Source organism: Pezoporus occidentalis, unplaced genomic scaffold (assembly GCF_034315485.1).
Source record: "Pezoporus occidentalis ecotype Australia unplaced genomic scaffold, CSIRO_AGI_Poc_V1 ctg57, whole genome shotgun sequence".
NCBI lineage: Eukaryota > Metazoa > Chordata > Aves > Psittaciformes > Psittacidae > Pezoporus > Pezoporus occidentalis.
The window spans coordinates 5,327,027-5,346,668 of record NW_026915910.1 but is presented as its reverse complement, the minus strand read 5'-3'; the positions used below and the strand labels follow the sequence as shown (position 1 = coordinate 5,346,668).

The 19,642-nt window shown below is 49.6% G+C and overlaps 2 protein-coding genes across 2 annotated transcripts; one reads left to right on the top strand and one right to left on the bottom strand.

The window, feature by feature from the left end:
* Positions 1-1,083: 1,083 nt before the first annotated feature.
* On the bottom strand, positions 1,084-4,278 carry LOC134173987 (gallinacin-4-like). Its single transcript, XM_062638548.1, has 3 exons — positions 4,083-4,278; positions 3,291-3,377; positions 1,084-1,214 (listed from the first exon to the last, which is right to left on the bottom strand). The coding sequence occupies exons 2-3, from the start codon at positions 3,346-3,348 to the stop codon at positions 1,084-1,086; spliced, it is 189 nt and encodes a 62-aa protein (XP_062494532.1). The 5' UTR covers positions 3,349-3,377; positions 4,083-4,278.
* Positions 4,279-9,758: 5,480 nt separating this feature from the next.
* XKR5 (XK related 5) lies at positions 9,759-14,911 on the top strand. The gene is given in 12 exon segments (XM_062638583.1): positions 9,759-9,904; positions 10,454-10,624; positions 10,710-10,734; positions 10,737-10,890; positions 11,576-11,767; positions 11,770-11,790; positions 11,896-12,065; positions 12,492-12,508; positions 12,510-12,601; positions 13,864-14,735; positions 14,737-14,823; positions 14,825-14,911. Coding segments are annotated over 12 exon segments (2,034 nt in total).
* Positions 14,912-19,642: the final 4,731 nt, after the last annotated feature.

Below are 19,642 nucleotides of genomic sequence, written 5' to 3'. Positions count from 1 at the left end.
ATTGTCCCTGGCCATGGCAGGGGGTTGGAACTGGATGAGCTTCAGGGTCCCTTCCAACCCAAACCATTCTGTGATTCTATGACTCAGGAGACAGTGTGAGCACATGGAACAGGCTGAGGTTGCCCGGCTTCAGAGGCTGGGTTTGACTGTACATGCCCCTTATAGATAGTCTCAGGGCATAACAGCATTTACTGGTCACAGCCATGAAGGCTGATTTGTCTGCAGAAGGATGCTCCTGACCATGCAGGAGCAGCTCCAGAGACAGGAGCTCACTGAGCAGCCGTCCCCTTCTGATTTTTCTATTGGGGTTCAGGAGAGGACAGGAGAAACCTCTTGCAAGAGGAAGGACTGAAGTAGCAGGAATGTTAGCCTTTAGTACATGTTGTCTAATTGCCTCAAGCCATGTCTTAGGTCTAACTGTGATCTTCTCATTTGCTACTGCAACAGATATACATTTTGCAGATTTATTCCAAATTTATGACAGTCAGAATAACCAAAGGTAAAACCAGGCTTCAAATTTGAAAATGGGGTCACCTGCTTCCTTTTGTGCTGCTCAGTGTGCCCTTATTTGCTCCTGTAATGACACAGGATGCTGTTACCAGGTCTGAAAGCAGGAGGTGGGAACCCAGTTTTCAGAGCAGAAGTGCTATGAAGCACCACACTGGAGAAGACTTATATGTTCCATATAGAAATGGTCACTAACCCCAGCTTTGGTCACAGCAGGGGACTCCAAGCTCCACCTGATTTCAGAATTCTTGTTCAAATTCCTAAAGGAAAATAACACTTCTAGAGAAATGAATGACACCACCACACATGGCAGCCACACAGCCTCCCCAGTTCTTGCTTTATTGAAAGAATAATGGTGAATAATGGCCAGTACAATGATTCCCTGAGTCCAACGGTGTAAAAAGCGATCATCTCCATATCACTGGAGATCCTCTGCAAGTAGCCACACTACAGCCTACACAAAGGAAAGAATATTTCAGGGTTTTCAAGATTACGTCAATGGGGAAAATCATGCCACATTAATATGAATTAACTGAAAATTTAGAAAGTAATCTTTGCCCCAGTTAAATCCTAAACTCACCATCTACAGCAAGAATGCCCCAAACGACATACTCCCAGGTAAATGTTGCCCCGAGGGCATATCCCGGGGTAGCAGAAAGTCCCACGATATCCACATCGCATAAAAGGTCCTGTAGGTTTTGCAATGCCTGTAAAAAGCAGGACACAGTTGTTTCTGTTGGGGTTTTGCATTTTTCTAATTCCCATGAGCTGACACCATGGCAAAATGGTGCCCAAAGTCATGGCAGTCCTAATGTAACCCTCGGAGGAGGAGGGTTGAAAACCACACAAATGCTATAATTCCTTCTTGAGATATAAGAACTGTGTTTCCAAGCCTAGGAATCCCTTAGGAACGCATATTTTAGGGACAGACACCAGAAACCTGATAGAAAACAGTAAGTAGACACTTAACCAGCTCTTAAAGTCTTACAAGTCACAGTTAAGGAGAGATGCACAAGCTCAGCTGAGACACTGCCATTTCTAGGGCAAAAAGATGAGGATTTCTGTGCATCTGGATTTCCATAGATTTGTCCTATTTTCCTCCTTACAAATTTCACCCATGTCTCAAAAACAGGTCCTGGTGTCTGGCAGTCTATATAGATGGCACCAGTACATGGATAAGTTCAACAATGCATGTAGAATAACCACTTCCATGCCACTAAAGACGACATGACAAGCGTTGTCCTCTTGGTCTGAGGCTGAGCAGCATGGCATTGCTCTGTTCTACGTGGCTAAATTTTCACCCTCTTTTAATTCCCCCATTAAAATAGGATATCCACATTCAAAGTGCCTTTTAGGAATGGCCACGAGCCTGTGCTATTCCCAGGACAGGTTTTATCCATGAAAGTGCTAGTTGTCAGCAGTGAAAATTACCCGAGGGAGCTGCCTTCTAATTAGGCAGCATGTTGCCTGTTTGGTTGATTCATAAAGATGCAGCCTGGCTTGCTGATGCGTTCTGGATGCACCTGATTGACTGCACATGAACCAATTAATTCCAGTTTCACAGCTCATGCATCCAACCCCAGTCCAGCACATCCAGGAAGTGCAGAGCTTGTTCCAGCAAAGAGACCCTGAATATTATATATGTACATATGCATCCCTGGTGTGTTAGATTCACAGCACGTGAATGGTGTGGTGCATACACACACAGCAGTACCCAGGAAATTCCAGGCAGGAATAAAGGAGTGCAGGGAAGGGTGAATAAAACTCTTCTGGTCCCAAACTGTCTGTCTGTGGGGCATTGAAGAGCACTCTCAGCTCTCAGAAACACTTTCTAACAGATACATTTCTTGCTGTAGTATACTCAGAAGGTAGGTCCTTCTGAAACAGCCCAAATGTTCCCTGTGTGTGTCTGTAGGTGAAATAAGGACATAAAACAGGCCAAGGGAACACTTTGCCCAGTGTCCTGCCTATAAGAACTTCAATAAGCAGAAACCCAGGTAACAATAAGACCAGGCAAGCATATATGACATTTCTCCCACATTCTGGTCTGCAGTTCATCACAGTATCTTCCCATCCTTAATCCCCCAGAGGGCACTTTCCATCCTCTTCCCACAGACATCAACCCCAAGCCTCCACTTGGCTATGCATGCAGTGCCCTGCACTGTAGATATCCCATTTTAGGGATGGTGTTTAAACGCAGGCCCTTTTTCTGGACAATAAGGAGGGTTTTGTGTTCCAGACTTCTTAGCACCTCCCGAACAGGCACAGCCTTACACCACCAGTTACTGTTGCACAGGTTTCTCCCCCAAGAGAAAGCCACAAGTAGCATTTCAACCTTAACTCATGATCTTCTGCTTGCTCACCCCAAGTACAAGGTTCTGAAGCAAAGGCTGCTTGGAGAGCATGGGACCTACTCTTTTTCTGTGTGGCTTAAGAACAGCTGACTATAAGTGTTTGTTGTAAGGTGACCCAGAGACCAAGTGTAAGAGTCTGCAAGCTTCAACTGGGAAAACACTGGTGCTGAATGGTAATTTTAGGGGTATCCCTAGTGCTTTCAACTCAGACTGGATTTTCAGATATGTAGCAAAGGCACTGAATTGAAGTTGGGCGAAACACTGGTTGAAGTGTTTGCCTGCTAATTTCATCCATCATCTATAATCTGCCAACAAGTTTTGATGATCTGTGTGAAGATTCTGTGCAGAAGGCAGCTTGGCCACTTCCAGAGCTTTATAAGACACCAGTGTCTCCTTCTATATAGCCCCTCCTCTTCATTTAAACCTTACCTGCAGCTCCGTAAAACACCACCAAGAGGAGAGCGAAGAGGAAGGAAAGGATTTTCATGGCAGAGGGTGGACTGGGAGCTTCTGTAACTACAGACAAAGGAGACCAAGATGTTAGTAAGAGGGTTGTCTCTGCACAATCAGAGGGTTTAGAAGTGACATACAGAAATGTTCTTCAAGATCAGACGTTATCTAGAAGTGGTATTACATACTTTCTTCATAATAATGTCTATTGTTCCAAGGGTTTCATAGGAATGGCACAGGAAGAAACTTCCTTATAGAGGTTAATTAACATATTAATTAACCAGGTATTTTTCCCTGATTGCTTGATACTTGGCAATGCATTGCAATAAGTTTTATTTGCCCTATGGAAGTTAAAGCAGTTAATTGATAAAGAAAAATTCAGACAATTTTTGCTATATTTATACAAAACAACATGATGTGTGTTCTGAAGCTTTTCTACTAAAAAGGCAAGAAAAGTTCCTTCACAATTAAGTGCCATTCTTGCATAGAGGCTGTTGCTTTTCCTTCACCTCAAGAATTACATGATTTCCAGGATACACTTCCAAGTTTGTGCATTTCCTCTCAGCTCTTCTCCTGCAGCCAACAGAAACCCTTCTCCATTACCGATCTTTGAATTCTCTAGAACTGACTCTTGATAGACCAGAGTCACTGCACAGTTAAGGCTATAACAGTGAAGCATAACTATACCTGAATGATATAAAGTCTCCAGCCCATTTAAGAAGGAGAGAACTTTTAAGAAAGGCTCAATAATGAGAAGATTTCAGTTGTTACCAGGTCAGAGGAAGCTCTAGGTAGAACAGCCCTTGGATCAGTGTCAGCCACACAGATGCATTAAGATGAAAGAGCAGAACTTGGCTTTATGCTGTTTCTGGAGGATGGTGAAGGATGCTTGATGTTTAGAGCCTTCTGGTGGCCAATCAGACAATCTCCACAGCTTCAGGGAGTATCGGGGAGGTCCAATGAAACCTCTCTGTTACTGTCCTGCTGTGAGGAACTGAAGTATTGCTTTCAAAACATTGCAGCATCGCCTCGGGAAATGCATTGGGCTGCACACAAACTGCCTTGGGCCACCTCCATTTGTGCAATGTGCTTGGCCACAGCAGCTCCCTCAAGGTTTCTGTGCCATATAGAGCATATTGAGATGAGCTCCTAGGCAGAAGTTCTTCCTTTTGAGGGTGGTGAGGCCCTGGCACAGGCTGCCCAGAGAAGCTGTGGCTGCCCCATCCCTGGCACTGTTCAAGGCCAGGTTGAATGGGGCTTGGAGCAACCTGGTCTAGTTGAAGGTGTCCCTGACCGTGGCAGGGGGTTGGAACTGGATGAGCTTTAAGGTCCTTTCTAACCCGAACCAGTCTGTGATTTTATAACATTATACTTAAAACCTTTCTAAAAAGGAAAAAGGGAAAAGGTGGGGTTTTTTGGTTTCTGGTTTTTGTTTTTTTTTTTTCTTTTTAACTTGTGCAACACTTTCAGTACTAACTTCCTGCACCATATATAAGACAATTTAAAAAATATCTATTTATGAAAACAATTACTCAAACCACCCCAATGATAAGGTGTTTTAAATCTTTGCATTGGGTTTGTATGGCAAGGTCTCAGACATGAGCAGGAGTTTGCATTTATTCTTCTGTAGCTTCTGCTGCCGTTCATCTACCTTCTGAAGGAGACACTGGAGCAAGAGGTGCTATCTATCTTCCCTATTTCAAGGACTAGGCAATAAGGGGTGTCATGTGCTTGGATGCTCCCAATTCCATATGCCTGGAAAGGACCACAAGGCTATGGCAGCTTGCCTCAGTTAGTTTGAGGGGTCACATAATGCTGCTTAAGCAAATTGGTGTCACCAGGCTGAGACACACAGGGACCAAAGATAGAAAAGGCAGTTTTTAGGTGCCTCATGGGACCCCAAAGAAGTGTGTCTGGCACAGTGCTGCAAATGCACCTCTTCCATGTTCTGCGATGCCTGTAGGCAGAGCCTGACAACCAGTTCAGAGGCAGATACAGATGTTGTGCAATCCTTCATTAGAGGAGATGATAGATCTGTCCCTGCTGTCTTACAGCACAGCCTTCTGGACCTCTGTGATATTGCCAGAGTCAAGGAGAAAGCAGTCTGTGCTGTAGTGGATCTGTGGCATGTTTTCTAGCACGCATCTCAGGTAGAAAAGAGAAGAAAGCCTCCTTCTGCCTGACATGTCTGGTAACCAGCAGGATTAGACCCTGGGACCTTTTGGAAATGGGTTATCAAGAAGAGGAAGGCTGGAAGATCAGCTCTGTTTCCTCTTGCTGAGTCTTTCCATGCTCAGCCATGGATGGATTCTGATCTTCACAATGTCAGAAGTTGGTGCAATGATTTCAGCAGAGTTTCTTCTGATTTACACCTCTCAGCACAGCGAGGAGCAGAACAGAGTCTTAAATTGCAGAAGACATTGCCCTGGTTACATTTGCCATTTTAGCTTGAACACATTTGGTCATGATTTCTCTCTAAATGCAGAGGTATTTATAGACCTCTAGGCTGTGATTCTAACCTAGTCGTGGTTAAAGCTTTCTTCAGTGTCTGTCCTGTGCTGCTGTGATTCCTACACCTCCAAGAGCATGAAGGTCTTGTCTCTGTGACACTCAGGTGTCACAGCTGGCAAAACAGGGGCTTATTGGGGTAATAGTTCTGCAAAGCAGAATTAGCATGTTGCTGCTGGCCTAGCTCCAGAGACTGAGAACCCTCTGTTGCCTGTCTCTGTGTCGTGGTTTAAACCCAGTCAGGTAACTTGTTCACTCACTCCCAGTGAGTGGTGCCGAGCTGACAACAATCGAGGGCTGCCCCCCCCACCGGGGCTCTCTCCTTCCCCGCTCCCGGAGGAACGGGGAGGAGGATCGAAAGAGTGCAACTCCTATGGGTTGAGACAAGAACAGTCCAGCAACCAATGTACAACACAAATCACCACCGCTACTATCAACTACAACAATGATAAGGGAAAATAACAAGGGAAGAGAATACGATACCACCGGCCAAGAAAATGAGTCCCACCCAGAAGCCCATGTCCTTCCAGGTAACTCCCAGTTACCCCCCACCCCGGGCATGACGTGCTGTGGTATGGAATACCTCCCTGGCTAGCCCGGGTCAGGCGCCCTGTCTCTGCTTCCTCACAGCTTCCCGTCCTCCCTGGCAGAGCATGAGCCTCACAAAGTCCTTGGTCAGGGTAAACATCACTTAGCAACAACCAAAAACATCGGCTTCACCAACACTGTTCCCAGGCTGGAAGTCAAAACACAGCACTGCACCAGCTACCACGAAGGAGAAACATGACTGCTACTGCTGAACCCAGGACACCCTGGATGCTGTTTTTCCTTCTTTGCAACCCCTTTCCATGCCTTCCTCTGCTTCTCTTTGCCTTCTCTTTCCATGCTTTCCTTGCTGTTCAGGGAGGGCTTGTGAGCCTGGCTACTATCTATGGGCCAGGTGTCCCATTTTGCCACAGCATCCATAATTGCAAAATCAGGGATGTTGCAGGGGAGGTCCTTGCCCATCCTTTCAATTCCTATATAACAACCTGCTGTCCATGACTTTGTCTAACCCCTTTTGGACCTGCTGGTGCCTACCTCCACAGCTTTCTGTGCCAGCAACATCCAGAAATGCTGAGCCCATGCTCAGCAACTGGATTTTTATTATAGCCTTCACTATTTCACCATGGACAGAAGAGTGTACAGCATACCACCCCTATGTGTCCTACTCCTTTCTTACCAAGGACTTCCCCCACGGCTTCCTGCTTTCCATGCATTTACAGACATTCCTACTATTGGTTCAGCTGCCTGTTGCAAAGGGATCTTCCCTTTTTAGCCCTCTTTCTTACTTGAATCCAACCTGCAGCATTTTATGGGAGCTGGTTTTATGGGAGTTGCCGTTCTCCTCTTCCAGCTGCTTGTTCATCCCTGAGCTCTTCCCTGCGAGAGCCTCCCTTGACTTGCCCTCCATGCCTTGCAGGGATTTTTCTTAGGACTCTTTGTTTTCTTTTCCAGTCAAAGCAAATATTTCACTGAGATTCCCAGCGCAGCTTTTTTAACAGCTCTCAGACTGCCTCAGGCTTCTCACTCCTCTGCGCTGCTGCTTTTTGGTTCACATGTTGAATGTATTTGGTCCCACAGCATGGTTAAGCCTAATAATATGGCGGTCACTTTTACAGGGCAGCTCTCACAGACAACTTCTGAATTAGTTCCTTTGCCCCACCAGGACCAAAGCCAGGAAGGCAGCTCTTCTTGTGGGTGCCAGGAATAGTAGTTCTGAGAATCACCTTTTTACTGCAACAAAAGATTTGATCTCTGCCATCTCCTAATGCCATCCACAATCACCCCTCAGCATTGCTCTGCTACAGAGCTGCAGAAGATGTGACCCACTATCTGCTATTTGAGTCCATCAGGGTGGAACTATTGTTTAAATCATTCCCTAAGTTGTGAAGTATTTACAGCTATGGTGTGTATTAAAACACAGTTGAAACAAGTGCACACAGGTTGAAACAAGTCAACACACGAGGGCCAGCAGGGTCTGTGTGATGTCATTTGTAGGCAAACCAAGACCCACTTTGCCTTTACTACGTCCTGTCCTATTCACAAGGGCAGTGCTTAAGGGTGTGCTGTTGTGCAGGTTGTTTTGAGGCTCCTCATTGTTCCTATCCACTGGATGAGTGAAGCATGGGTTATCCAGCTCCCCAGTCTTGCTGGGCATCACTAAGCCTCAGATTGTGAACCCTCATCACACGAGGAAGGCATTTCCAATATATATATGTGTGTATATATATACACATATATATATCATAAATATATATCGTAAATATACATACTGTCAGTATATCCCTGACTCTTATATTGTCCATCTTTCCCATGGACTGAATGTTCCTGGGATCTGTGAAGAAGAGATTTTTCAATGCCTGCCCCATGATAGCCATGACATAGCTATTCACATTTCTGGAATGTGGTGGTCAGCAGTCATGCTCTACACCAAAGGATCAACTGTCCCCCAGTTGCTGGTCACAATTAAGAATGATTTTGCATGCTATTTTGCTAATGATGCCCGCATTTATTATCAAAGGGGATAAACAATTTAGGATGTCAGAGCACAACTCCCAAGACCTTTCTCTTTCTCCTGGCTGTGGGTAACCAGGAAGCAATGATCTTGCTGACACTTCCCCATTTGGCACCCACTTTCTTCTGGGGTGCAATGATTATACAACCACCTAATTGCAATGATTATACAACCACCAAGGAGTCTGACTTATTAATCCTGAAAGCCAGCCCCATGACAGAGTCACTGCAACTTCTTGGCATACCATCAAACAGCTTTTTGCTGTTATTATTCCTTATTCTTGAACTGAAAGTGTTAAAATTAATCTTAGATGGAAGAACGTGGCTTAATTATAACAGCAGGTACCTTCTGTCTGCTTGGCTACCTCGGAGGGTGGTGCAAGCCTCAGTTCACGAGCACAAAGGACTTTCAAATCACTAGTTGGAAGGAGCGATTAAGGTTCAAATACACCTTTGGGCTTGGGGAGCTTGATGATTATTAATGATATATTTCTTTGGCAGTGGCAATGTGCCATGCAAAGTCAGCTGCAGTGCATTTGCAGGACTAGCTGCGCCTGCGGGAGCTGCTACACCAAAAGCAGCACAGATGTCTGATGAGATTCTTAATCCATCTTGCTGGGCCAAACAAGTCTGAGCTCCCTGACTGCAGGAGAGAGGATGTTGTGAGGGACTGTGTCGAACGCTTTACAGAAGTCCAGGTAGACAATATCTGTAGCAATGTACTGGGAACCTATAGAGAAACTGAGCTTTCATATTTCAAACTGTCTCTGCTCCAGGACTCAGCTGAATGGGTGAGAAATGTCACTTCTGTCAAGCAGTGGAGTCCAGGCTTTGCTCCAAGGTTTGCAAAGAACTTGATAAACTTCCCACAAACCAACAGTAAATGTGTGGAAGCCACCAAGCACATGTACATCCCTACAGCCCGGCTGATGGACAAAGCTTTGGGAGAGTCCTGCACGATTTTGCAAAAGCAATGACAAAACCTCACATGATATTGGGACCTAATTCAACGTTCAAGGCCAGGATGGATGGGGCTTGGAGCAACCTGGTCTAGTGGAAGGTGTCCCCGCCTATGGCAGGGGTTGGAACTGGATGAGCTTTAAGGTCCCTTCTAACCCAAACCATTCTGGTATTCCGTGGTTCTAATTAAAAACCCCTTCAGGACCTTTCCTGGAGCGAATTGCTGTGGGTTTGCTTTCTAAAAGACATGGACTCTGCAATGCCAAAGGTAGGGAAAAAAAGCAGACAGGAGACCTCTCTGCACACGCAAGGGCAACTGCAGCCGCTCACGGTCGGGATCACACGTCACGAAGGTTTCATCTGTTGGCTGAAGGGGAAAATAGCCAGCGGAATGAATTCACGGCTCCCTGCGCATCCTGTCCGATGCCGCCTGGTGCTCAGCCCGGCGGCAAGCGCCCATCACTCGGGCACGGAGGCACCGGGGCGGGCTTGTGCAAGCGCACCGCAAGGCACAGCCACCGCGGAGCCCTGGGGCTGGCCGTAAACCCCCACCCATCGCCCGGCGGGAGGTGCAGCGGGGCCAGGCCGGGGCGGGCGGGAGGGGAGGGACCTGTCCCGGCGACTCCTTCCTCCTCCTCTGCCGCGGAAGGGGCGCGCGTGAGTGAGCGCGCAGGATGCGCGGGGGGGGGGCGAAGGGCTGCGCGAGGCTGCGCACACGCGGATGGGGGTGCGCGGTTCTCCGCTGGGGTCTCTCGGGCTGCATCGCCCCGAGCGCAGGGTGTCTGCATCCGTGCAGACCCCAACCATTGTCTGCTTTTAATTGGAAATAATTAGTGGGTTTATTATTATTTTAATTAATTAATTAATTAGTCTCATGAGCCCGTCTCCAAGCGCTTTTCGTCAGAGCCCTCCCTTGGGCCGAGCCCCTCGGGGGTGATGCCTGTGCCGCAGCTGACAAGCCACCCGGAGCCAGCCGCCCCAGATAAGCAGTGACAAGGGCTGCGAACCCCTTTGCCGGCTGGGAGATGTGTCTGGGTCGGGTTATGGTTAGCACTGTGCAGTTGTGGGGCATGCGTGGCTGTCGCATCCCTCAGTGGTGCCGGTTGGATGTTATCCAGGGCTCTGTGCCTTGTCCGCGGGCAGCTGGGCTGGTTCGGTCTGACGGTCGCCTGCGTGGTGCCCCGCTACGTGGCTCAGCTCCTCAGCATCCTCTGGTTCAGGGCGGATGGCCGCCCGCCCGGCTGCTGCCTCCTGGTGCTCCACCTCCTGCAGCTGGGCCTCTGGAAGCGGTGAGTGATGCTCCCCATCAAGCCTCCCCTAACCCTGGTGCAGTCCCAAACCAGGGTGGACATCTCATCACAGGGACTCTTGCAGGTACTGGGATGTTCCGTGGATGGTGACAAGACAGGCAGCAGTGCTGGTGCTGGGGAGGTGCTGATGCAGCACGGGGATGTGTGTGTGCTGCAGCTCCTGAAAGCCCTGCTGCAGACCCTGCCCCACCTCCTGCTGCAGGCATACGTTGTTGTGGCAGTCGACCCAGCGGGCTTCATCCCTGGTGAGTGGGGAGTTTCCAGGAGGATGCTGTGAGTTACAGAGGGGAATTGCATTTGGGTAAGGGATGTGTGTGTCCACCTGGCATAGTGCAGGGCTCCATCCAGAGGAACACTGTGAAGGGACTGAGAGCCCCCAGTGGAAAGCAAGCTGGGACAAATGTGACTTAAAGATTGCTGCAACTGAACCTGGCCAGTACAGTCAGTCACCCTCACAGGGGGTCTCCATGGCATGACAGTGCATTGGCTGGGATTGAACCCAACGCATGTCCCTGTTGGTGGTCCAGCCCTAATCACAGTGCAGTGCTGAGCATGTAGGGGTTTAGGGCTGCTCTATAGACAAGCTGAACTTTCAGGTGTGCAAAGGGAGAAGTTTGGGGAGTAGAGTCACAGTGTCCACAAAGATGGCATCAGTCTCTGGTCCGATTGCCGTGACTGGAGATGGACATGCTGTGCTGCTGCAGGGCTCTGCCCGTGGGAGAGAGCGGTTAGAGGATTTAAGCAGGCAGATGCAAAGCATGCAAAGGAGACCAGATTCAGCAGGAACTGGTTGAAATCCCCCAATGGGCAGGGCAGATGTGTGTCTGGCTTGTGTCAGGGTGCTACCAGCAGCTCCATAACATTGAGATACAGTCCTACAACATAGCTGGACAACCCTCAGGGCGCCTGACTGCCCCTGTCCCCATGCAGGTGTCAGCGCAGAGCTGTCCCTGCTCCGCCTCGCCTGGGCTTTGGTCTCCTACAGCCGTTTCACCTGCCTGCTCAAACCCAGTCACCTCTGCCCACTGGCCGCAGCCATCCTCTGCCTGCTGCTCTGGAGGACAGGGATGCTGGGGACCAGGGTCTTGGTCTTGGCCCTGGTGCTCTTTGCCAGGCTCTATTCCTTTGGGTTTTTGCTGTGGCCGGTAAGACCTGTGACCGTCTTCCCCATGCCCCATCCCGCTGTCAGCCACAGAGGTGCTCCTGGTCCCAGAGCACTTTGCAGCATCCCCCATCCTTTCCCCTCGCAGGTGTCCACTGATTGCTGGTGTCCATCTGGCTGGTGGCCCAGCAGACAGACATCGTGGCCCAGTCCTGCTGCCGGGGGTTGTTCAATTGCCTGGTGGGAGCCGTGTACATATTCTGCTACATTAATGTCCGGCCCGGCCCCTCCAAGCACAGGGTGGCTGTGTTTTATGCAGTAAGTACCCGGGATATTTGGTATTCCACATGGACATAGTTGCTGGGGAGAAGCAATAGCTTCAGACTCTCCTTTCTCATCTCCCACATCACCACTTGATAAAACCTCAGCATTTACTGGTACTTCCACCTTGATGACCACACAGAGCACGGTGGATGTACCTTCTGCTCTGGCTTTGTTTTCTTAGCAGCCACACAGTGTCTTACTAACACCTGAGTGGCTGTGCTGCTCTGCCAGAGTTACTTTTTGTGGTAAAAAAGAAGGTCCAGACCTCGCAGGAAGTTCAGTCCAGTAACCCTTATGCTTAAAGTGACAAGTTAGGTGCAAAATAAATCAGTAAAATCTAGAAACTGGGTGTTTTCTGTCATCAGAAGCATGTCTAAAGCTGTCAAAAGGAATGAAATGACAGCTCTCTTCCCTCTGCAGGTAATGCTGATGGAAAACCCTCCTGCTGCTGCTGACCACTCGGTTCCTGCAGGCAGAGCTGAGGAACAGCCTGTGTGTGACTGGAGCTGTCATGTCAGGGTCTGTAATAGGTAAGATCTGGTGGGGTTTAGAGCCTGATTTCATGTTTCAAGAGTAGCTTGAGTAAATGAGCATCATGGGTTATTTTAGCTGCATCAGAGTATTTATTTCTTCCAGCTTAAGTGTCTGAACATATTTGATAATAGATCTACCCTGAGTTCAGTTTTAAAAGCCCATCCCTGAAAAGGGAAACTTGCAGAAAGGATTGAAATGTCACCGAATGGCCCAGGTACCACTTTCAAATACAGTATGTGCAATCTTGAAGCACATCGCTGCTTTCTGGGTTCCTGGTGCTTGGGGATCAGTGCAGGCAGTGGTACAACACTCGGGATTGCTATAGGGAAAGGTTCTCATTTGAGCATATACTGATGACTTATGAAGGTGGCTTGTGACTGATGAGCCATCAATCACTGGGTATGTTTTGGAAACACACTGATGTAGGGCCATGCAGAACAACAGCAGCTTTCTCCCAGCCTCTTTCCTTTCAAAGACCGGGGCCACTTGTGTAAATGGAAACGTTTCTTGTGCTCATGGGGAGGGCTTTTTGGTACGATGGAGGAGGTGCTCCATACCCTGCCCATACTCTGCCTTACTCCATGCTCTGCCCATAAAGCAGGCAGCAGCTGCGGCCAGCTGGCTCATTTAATTCCCTAGAGCTTTAATACACAACTCAGCTGAAGGAGGGGAGAGGTTGTATGATGCTTGCAAACAACCCATCAGCACTCATGTTTTCCACTGGGATGGGAGAAGAGGGATGCTGTAATACCTACAGGATGGGCTTTGTGCGTCTCCCCAGACTGGCTATGTGCACACCAATGCTGTCCAAGAAAGGGCAACTTCAGGCTGGAAAAAGAGCAATTTCTTTGGCCTTGAATGATTTTGAGATAGAAATAGGATAGTAATAAGAAAGTGTCTTAAAAACCTGCTGGTGTCTCATTTAATGGCTAGAGGATGGGGATGCTGTGAGATGGGAGGATTTCTGCACCACACATCTCCTCTCTTCCCTGTGCCCTGCCCACTGGTGCTCAGTGGCTCCCTCACTGTGCACCCATTGGTCTGCAAATCAATCCAGATAAATTCAGTCTTGAGAGCGTGCTCAGCGCTCCCTTTCCGGAGAGCTGCTCCTGTGGGACACTTGCATCCCTATAAAAGCATGAAAGATGTGTGTTTGGACATCTGATGCCTGGCAGCGTCTCTGGAAAGGGATCTGGAGGTGGCACCCCAATGAAACGTTGCTGAAACTCCTCCCTTGACACCCTTCTTCTCTTTTCAGGTGCCGCAGCCCTGGTGGTGTATTACAGCCTGCTCCATCCCAAATCCGCAGAGATCCACCAGGGCTTCCTGGAGACAACCTGCAGTGCTGCAGCTGCCAGTGATGAGGAGGTTGCTGGAGACAGCTCCCAGGATGGGCAGAGCTTGGGAATTTCTGGAGATGGAGAGTCCTTGGGAGGGACAAGGACCAGGGTAGATCCCCAGAATGGGAACGGCTCATCGCTCCTGCAAGTCAGAGGGTGTTTGGAGGGCAGCTGGACAAACCATCACCACTGGCTGCTGGTAAAGCTGGCCTTGAAGACAGGAGATACGTCCATGATCAATACAGCTTTTGGAGACGGTGGCATGGGAGAGGTTTATCCTGGCACATGGATGATGGGGAAACCTGCCAGTGTTGAGCCTGAAGCAAACCTTTCCTTCCCCGCAAGGGAAATCGGTCCTGGGGGTGTTGAATGGGATCTGAGTGATGGGAAATCACAGGCAGTGGGGAATGGAGGTGGCAGCAAACCCACCACCAGCACTGTGAGAACAGCACAGGAGGATGGAGCAGGGCAGGAGCCTGATTTTCCCCCAGCCATATCCTTTCCCAGCAGCTTCTCCTTGCATCTGACCAAGGGCTCTTCCTTGTATTACAGTGCAAGTGCAGGAGGCATCACATCACCCAGTTAGGGGACAGTCCCAGCTACAAGCATGGCCCTGGTGCAAAGGGACAGCAAAGCCCAGCCTCCTCCAGGCTGCCTGGGAGAAGGAGGACATGGAGAGGATTTATCCCTTGAGATGGTGACCATCAGCCCAATCCTGGGCACTTGTGCCCACAAGGATCTGCAGCACAGCTCTACCCTCAGCAGCACAGGTGGCTGTGGGGTGGTGGGTCAGTCCCAAAGAGTGTCATTGCCTTTGGGACACCCATTGTGGCACACAGGGGACTGTTGCAAAGAGCAAGCTGAGGCCACGCTTCACTTTCCACCCCCAAGGCTGACCCTGGATGCCCACAGTGAGGGCTGGAGGAGATGGGAGAGGGGATGAACCGGTCTGGGTTGCTGGAGTGACCTTGCATGGAGTAAACCCCATGCACTGGGGTAACTGCCACGGTGATAGGATACAGCAGGAGGCTGTGGGATGTTAATGCTGGCCATGAAGACTGTCCCCATGGTGCCCCTGGTGCTGCTGGGCAGATGGGGTGCTCCATCACTAGGACATCACCTTACCTCCTGGTGCATCTTCTACTTGCAGTTTTGGAGATTCAAAGGTCCTGAAAAACCTTAAAAGTCCAGGTTTAGGTATTTATTAAACTTACTTATGTACACTGCTAGGCAGCTGGAGCATGCTGCCTTTGATATATTTGTAGCAGTGCCTTGAAGCATGTCCTTTAACAAGTGCCTATACAAGCTGCTGGCCTGTCCCCGTGTGGAGATCTGGTTGCTGCCTCCAGAGCCTTCAATGCTGCCCAAAACAGGAGTCTTCTCAGGCCAAATAAGTGTCTAAAGCAGAAAAATTAAGACTTTTACTCTCAGATTCCATTCCTTAGGGGCAGAATAAGCCCTAAAGTAAGGCTCAGCAGTGCTTGATTTAATTTTCCCTCATCATGTTCACCTTGTGAGCTTTACCAACTCCATTTGCTGGAGCCAAATAGGATGGCAGACCCTCTTCATGCTACAGACCACAGCCTCGGGAGCCTGAACTGTAGACAAAAGCCATGTCCTGCTTTGCTCGCCTGCCACCACCCTGCTTCCTCAAGTGGCCTTTTTCTGCAGCTTCTTCCTTGCTGCAGATAATCCAGCTTTGTCTGGATGCTCCCTCTTAACTTTAGCCTCAAGCCAAATCTCAAAACACATCTACGTGCTCCTGCTCCTGTAAAATCCCCATTGCAGGCAGGGTTTATTTATATCAGGAACCAAAGTCTGACATATTCCTTATTTATATCAGGAACTAAAGACCTCAACTGGGGTCTCAGAAATAGCTCATGCTTCCAGCTGGGCTGGCTGGACAAGGGTTTGTGCCCAGGGCATGGCTTGACATGTTGTATAGGTCTGGTCAGCTGCTTCACCACCAAGCTCAAGTGTACACATCTGGCTGCATCTTCCAGCTGTTGTCCTGCTGTGGGCAGGACACTGGTGGTGCCCCAGGGCAGAAGAGGCAGCAGGAAGGACAGGCATGCAAGGAATTATTAAAATGAGCTTCCATGTAACAGTCACAGCTCCAGACTGACCCAGCCTTCAAGCTCATCTGGGCACTTGCAACCCAGCTGGTGCCAGTTTCAGAGTGAAGCTGCTTTCCAACATGACAAAAGCTCCATGCCTCCACCTGGATCCCAGCACTGCCATGCTGTGGCTGTGCTTTGCTGGTCCAGAGTCCTCCTCACTATGCACATCACACACAAGGCAGCAGAGCTGCCATAGCATTATGGAGATTCTTATCTAGTTTAGTTTTTTACTTTAGATAATACATAATGATGCTTTAAAAACAAACCAGTTTTTGCTGTGTCTGTGTCTCATGTTGGGAGTGCACATAAGCATGGAGAGGTCCTCTGGACCTTGCTGTAGGGGACGTTCAACCTTGGTGTCCTGCTGCTTTGAACGCAAACCACTGCACAGTTTCCTGGCTGGATGTGACATCCCCTCTCCTTTGCAACTCCATTTTCCTGCTTTCTTAGATTTTTTACCCATTCTGGTTCTACCCACCACAGGCTGTTTAATTGAGCAAGGGCCTTCCCTCTCTCCAGCTGAAAGTATGCAAAAAAAGAACACAGACAGGCATGCACACAGCACTTCACATCCCTTCCTTTCTCTCTTCCCCACGCTTTTCTCCTGCAATCCCAAGTTGTCTGTCAGGATTTTCAGCAGGAGGATGAAGAAGGGACCTGGGATCTCCCACATGGGAAGGCATTTCTCCCTATGGCTCCTTGCTCCTTAGCCACCAGAGGGAGATGCTGCTCAAGCCCACAAAAGCAGACGCCTTGATCCTAGAGGCTGCTTGCCCATCCAGTGCTCGGAGGAGAGGGATGTGCAGGACCGATGCTGCTGTGGGGTGTGAGCAAAATGGGGAGGGCTGGGATGCTGCCGGTGTCTGAGGTGCACAGTGAGGAATGTGATGATGGCTGTGAGAGTCTCCTTTTACCACTCTAGGCACCATCAGGCTACGGGGAAAGTTTGGAAACCTTAGCACTGGATGCAGCACGGGAACATGCTGTTTGGTAGGACTGGCTCTGGCTGTCACCACCACGGTGCTGAGTCCTGATGCTTGGCAGTGTACCCATGGAGCTCTGCACATATGCCCAAATGGGTGACATGGTCACTGCCACACTCTTTGTCTTCACATCAACCTGCGGGCACAGAGGTCCCCCACACACTGCTCTTTGTGGAGCAAGGTGTCCTGGGCCAGTCGGAACCCAGGGTGTGAAGCTGCATAAGAAAAGGATTTGGTTTCTCCAGGTGTCCCAAATGCTTGAGCAGACCCTGACAGTCCCTCTGCTCCTTCCGCAGCATTTCCCATGAAGCTCTCTTTGGATGAGGTGTGTCATCCTGAAATAGACCTTAAGATCTGCATAGCCTTTGGGGATGCAGCTCATCAGTAACATGGGGGTTTCAGCCACTCACATAAGGGAGGATATCACAGACTGGTTTGGGTTGGAAGGGACCTTAAAGCTCATCTGCTTCCAAGTCCCTGCCTTGGGCACAGACACCTTCCACTAGAGCAGGTTGCTTCAAGCCCTGTCCAACCTGCCCCCCAGGGATGGGGCAGTCACAGCTTCTCTGGGCACCCTGTGCCAGGGCCTCACAGGTTAGATCTCATCCCAACCTCCCCTCTGTCAGGTTAAAGCCATTCCCCCTTGTCCTGTCCCTACAGGCCCTTGTCAAAAGCCCCTCTCCAGTTTTCTTGTCAGCCCCTTTAGGCACTGGAAGCTGCTCTAAGGTCTCCCTGGAGCCTTCCCTTCTCCAGGCTGAACAAGCCCAGCTCTCTCAGCCTGTCTCCATAGCAGAGCTGCTCCAGCCCTTGGAGCATCTTCGTGACCTCCTCTGAACTCCCTCCAACAGCTCCACATCCTACTTATGCTGGGGCCCCAGAGCTGGACACAGGACTGCAGGGGAGGACCTCACCAGAGCAGAGGGGGAGAATCCCCTCCCTCGACCTGCTGGTCACACTGCTGTTGATGCAGTCCAGGACACGGTTCGTTTCTGGGCTGCAGCCTCCACCCCACTGATTCTGCTGTGTTCCTGCCTGCTCTGGAATAGAAACTTTCTGCTCATTTGCCTCCTATGAACCTCTTCTGTTCACTTTGCTTTCCAAGGGAATGCTCTCCAGCACTTCAGAGAGAGGAGCACCATGCCCCAGCCCAGGGGAGCTCAGCGCCACTGATGAGAGAAGCTCTCATGGGCTGTGAAAGGGCAGCAAGGGAGCAGAGAGCAGGAGTCAGTGGTGAATTCTGACAATGCAGGGAGTGACCCATGGGCTGCGGAGCAGAACTGGCTGTGCCACTCACTGGTGATCTGCAAACAGGAGCAAACAGGAAGGAACAGAGGCTACATCCCTCTTAAACAATACCCAGGCCAGCACCTGGGCTTGGGGATGTGGCTGTCCAGCCCACTGGCACTGTCCCCTATGCTTGTTGTGTTTAACGGGTCACTCTTGTCCCTCTTCCAAGATGACATAAAATAAAGTGGGTTGGAAAGGTACTTTCATGGGATCTTGTCTTCCAGCAGCGCCATTTTCTGCCTCCCTCTGCAGCCCAGTGCCTGAGCCCTCAGGTGCCAGGTTTTGGGGTTGGTTTTGCTGACATTCTCTTCAGCTCCAAAATGATGCAACCCCTCTGAACTAACCCAGGAAAGACTTACCAGGAAAAACATCTTTTCACTTCCAAAAGTACTGAAATGCAATCCTTGGATCTGACAGCAAATAGAAGTGTGTGCCCTGGGGTTGTTATTTGCTCGTTTTTTCCAAGCTGAAACTTTGGAAAGTTTTCCTCCTCATTAAGCAGTTTGGGTTTGATGCAAATCCCATTTTTGGTGTTTTTGTAATTCCTGGGCTTGGGCTACATCTCCATGCCCATCACTCTAAGGCAAAACAGTGCCAGGGAAGAGAAGGGTAAACTTGGCTGATCAGGATTTGCCTAAAACCAACCAATGCTTAATGAGAACCCAACGACTGTGGTTCCTGTGCCGGCCTTGGCTGGAGGAAAACACTTGTGCTCTCAGCACCAAGTTTGAGATGGCTTAGCTCCCTCAAACACACTGGAGCAACATTCCTCACCTCCTGGTATCCTCCCCAAAGGCCATGGCGTGGGATCCATGGGATCCAGGGATGCTGGAAGAGCCAGGCCAGATCCTGCAAGTGAAAAGATCTGGTGCTTGTTTTGCTTGAAGGGAGGTCTTTAAAAGAAAAGCCCTGTTTGTGCCTTGCTGTTTTCCAGCCAAAGTCCCCTTAATGTTCATCAGGCTTCCTGAGGAGATTTGGGGAGGCTTTCTTAAGGACCTGGCTTCAATAAATAGCAGTGAACATGCCACTGCTCTGCCCTGTGACTTGCCTGGGTCATCAGTCCGTCCGCGCTGTGGAGTGCCTGGTGGTCACTGCAACTCAGCCCAGCTGGGATGTGGGTTTGGAAAGGGAGCGGGATGGGATGGCGAGGGTGCTCCATGCCTCTGTCCTCTCCCTGGTTAATGAGAAGGGTTTGGGGTGCTGTGGGCTTGGGGGTGTATGGAGGGTGTCACGATGGGCTCGGGGAGGTGGGTGCTGGGCCATAGCTGGTAACAAGTGCAGTTGTGGCTGGGTGTCCATGGAGACTC

Excerpts from the sequence above, each read along its gene's own strand:
- LOC134173987 (XM_062638548.1), bottom strand. The coding sequence starts at position 3,348 with ATGAAAATCCTTTCCTTCCTCTTCGCTCTCCTCTTGGTGGTGTTTTAC. Across the intron at positions 1,215-3,290 it reads GGTGTTTTACGGAGCTGCAG|GCATTGCAAAACCTACAGGA; the intron begins GTAAGGTTTAAA and ends TGCTTTTTACAG.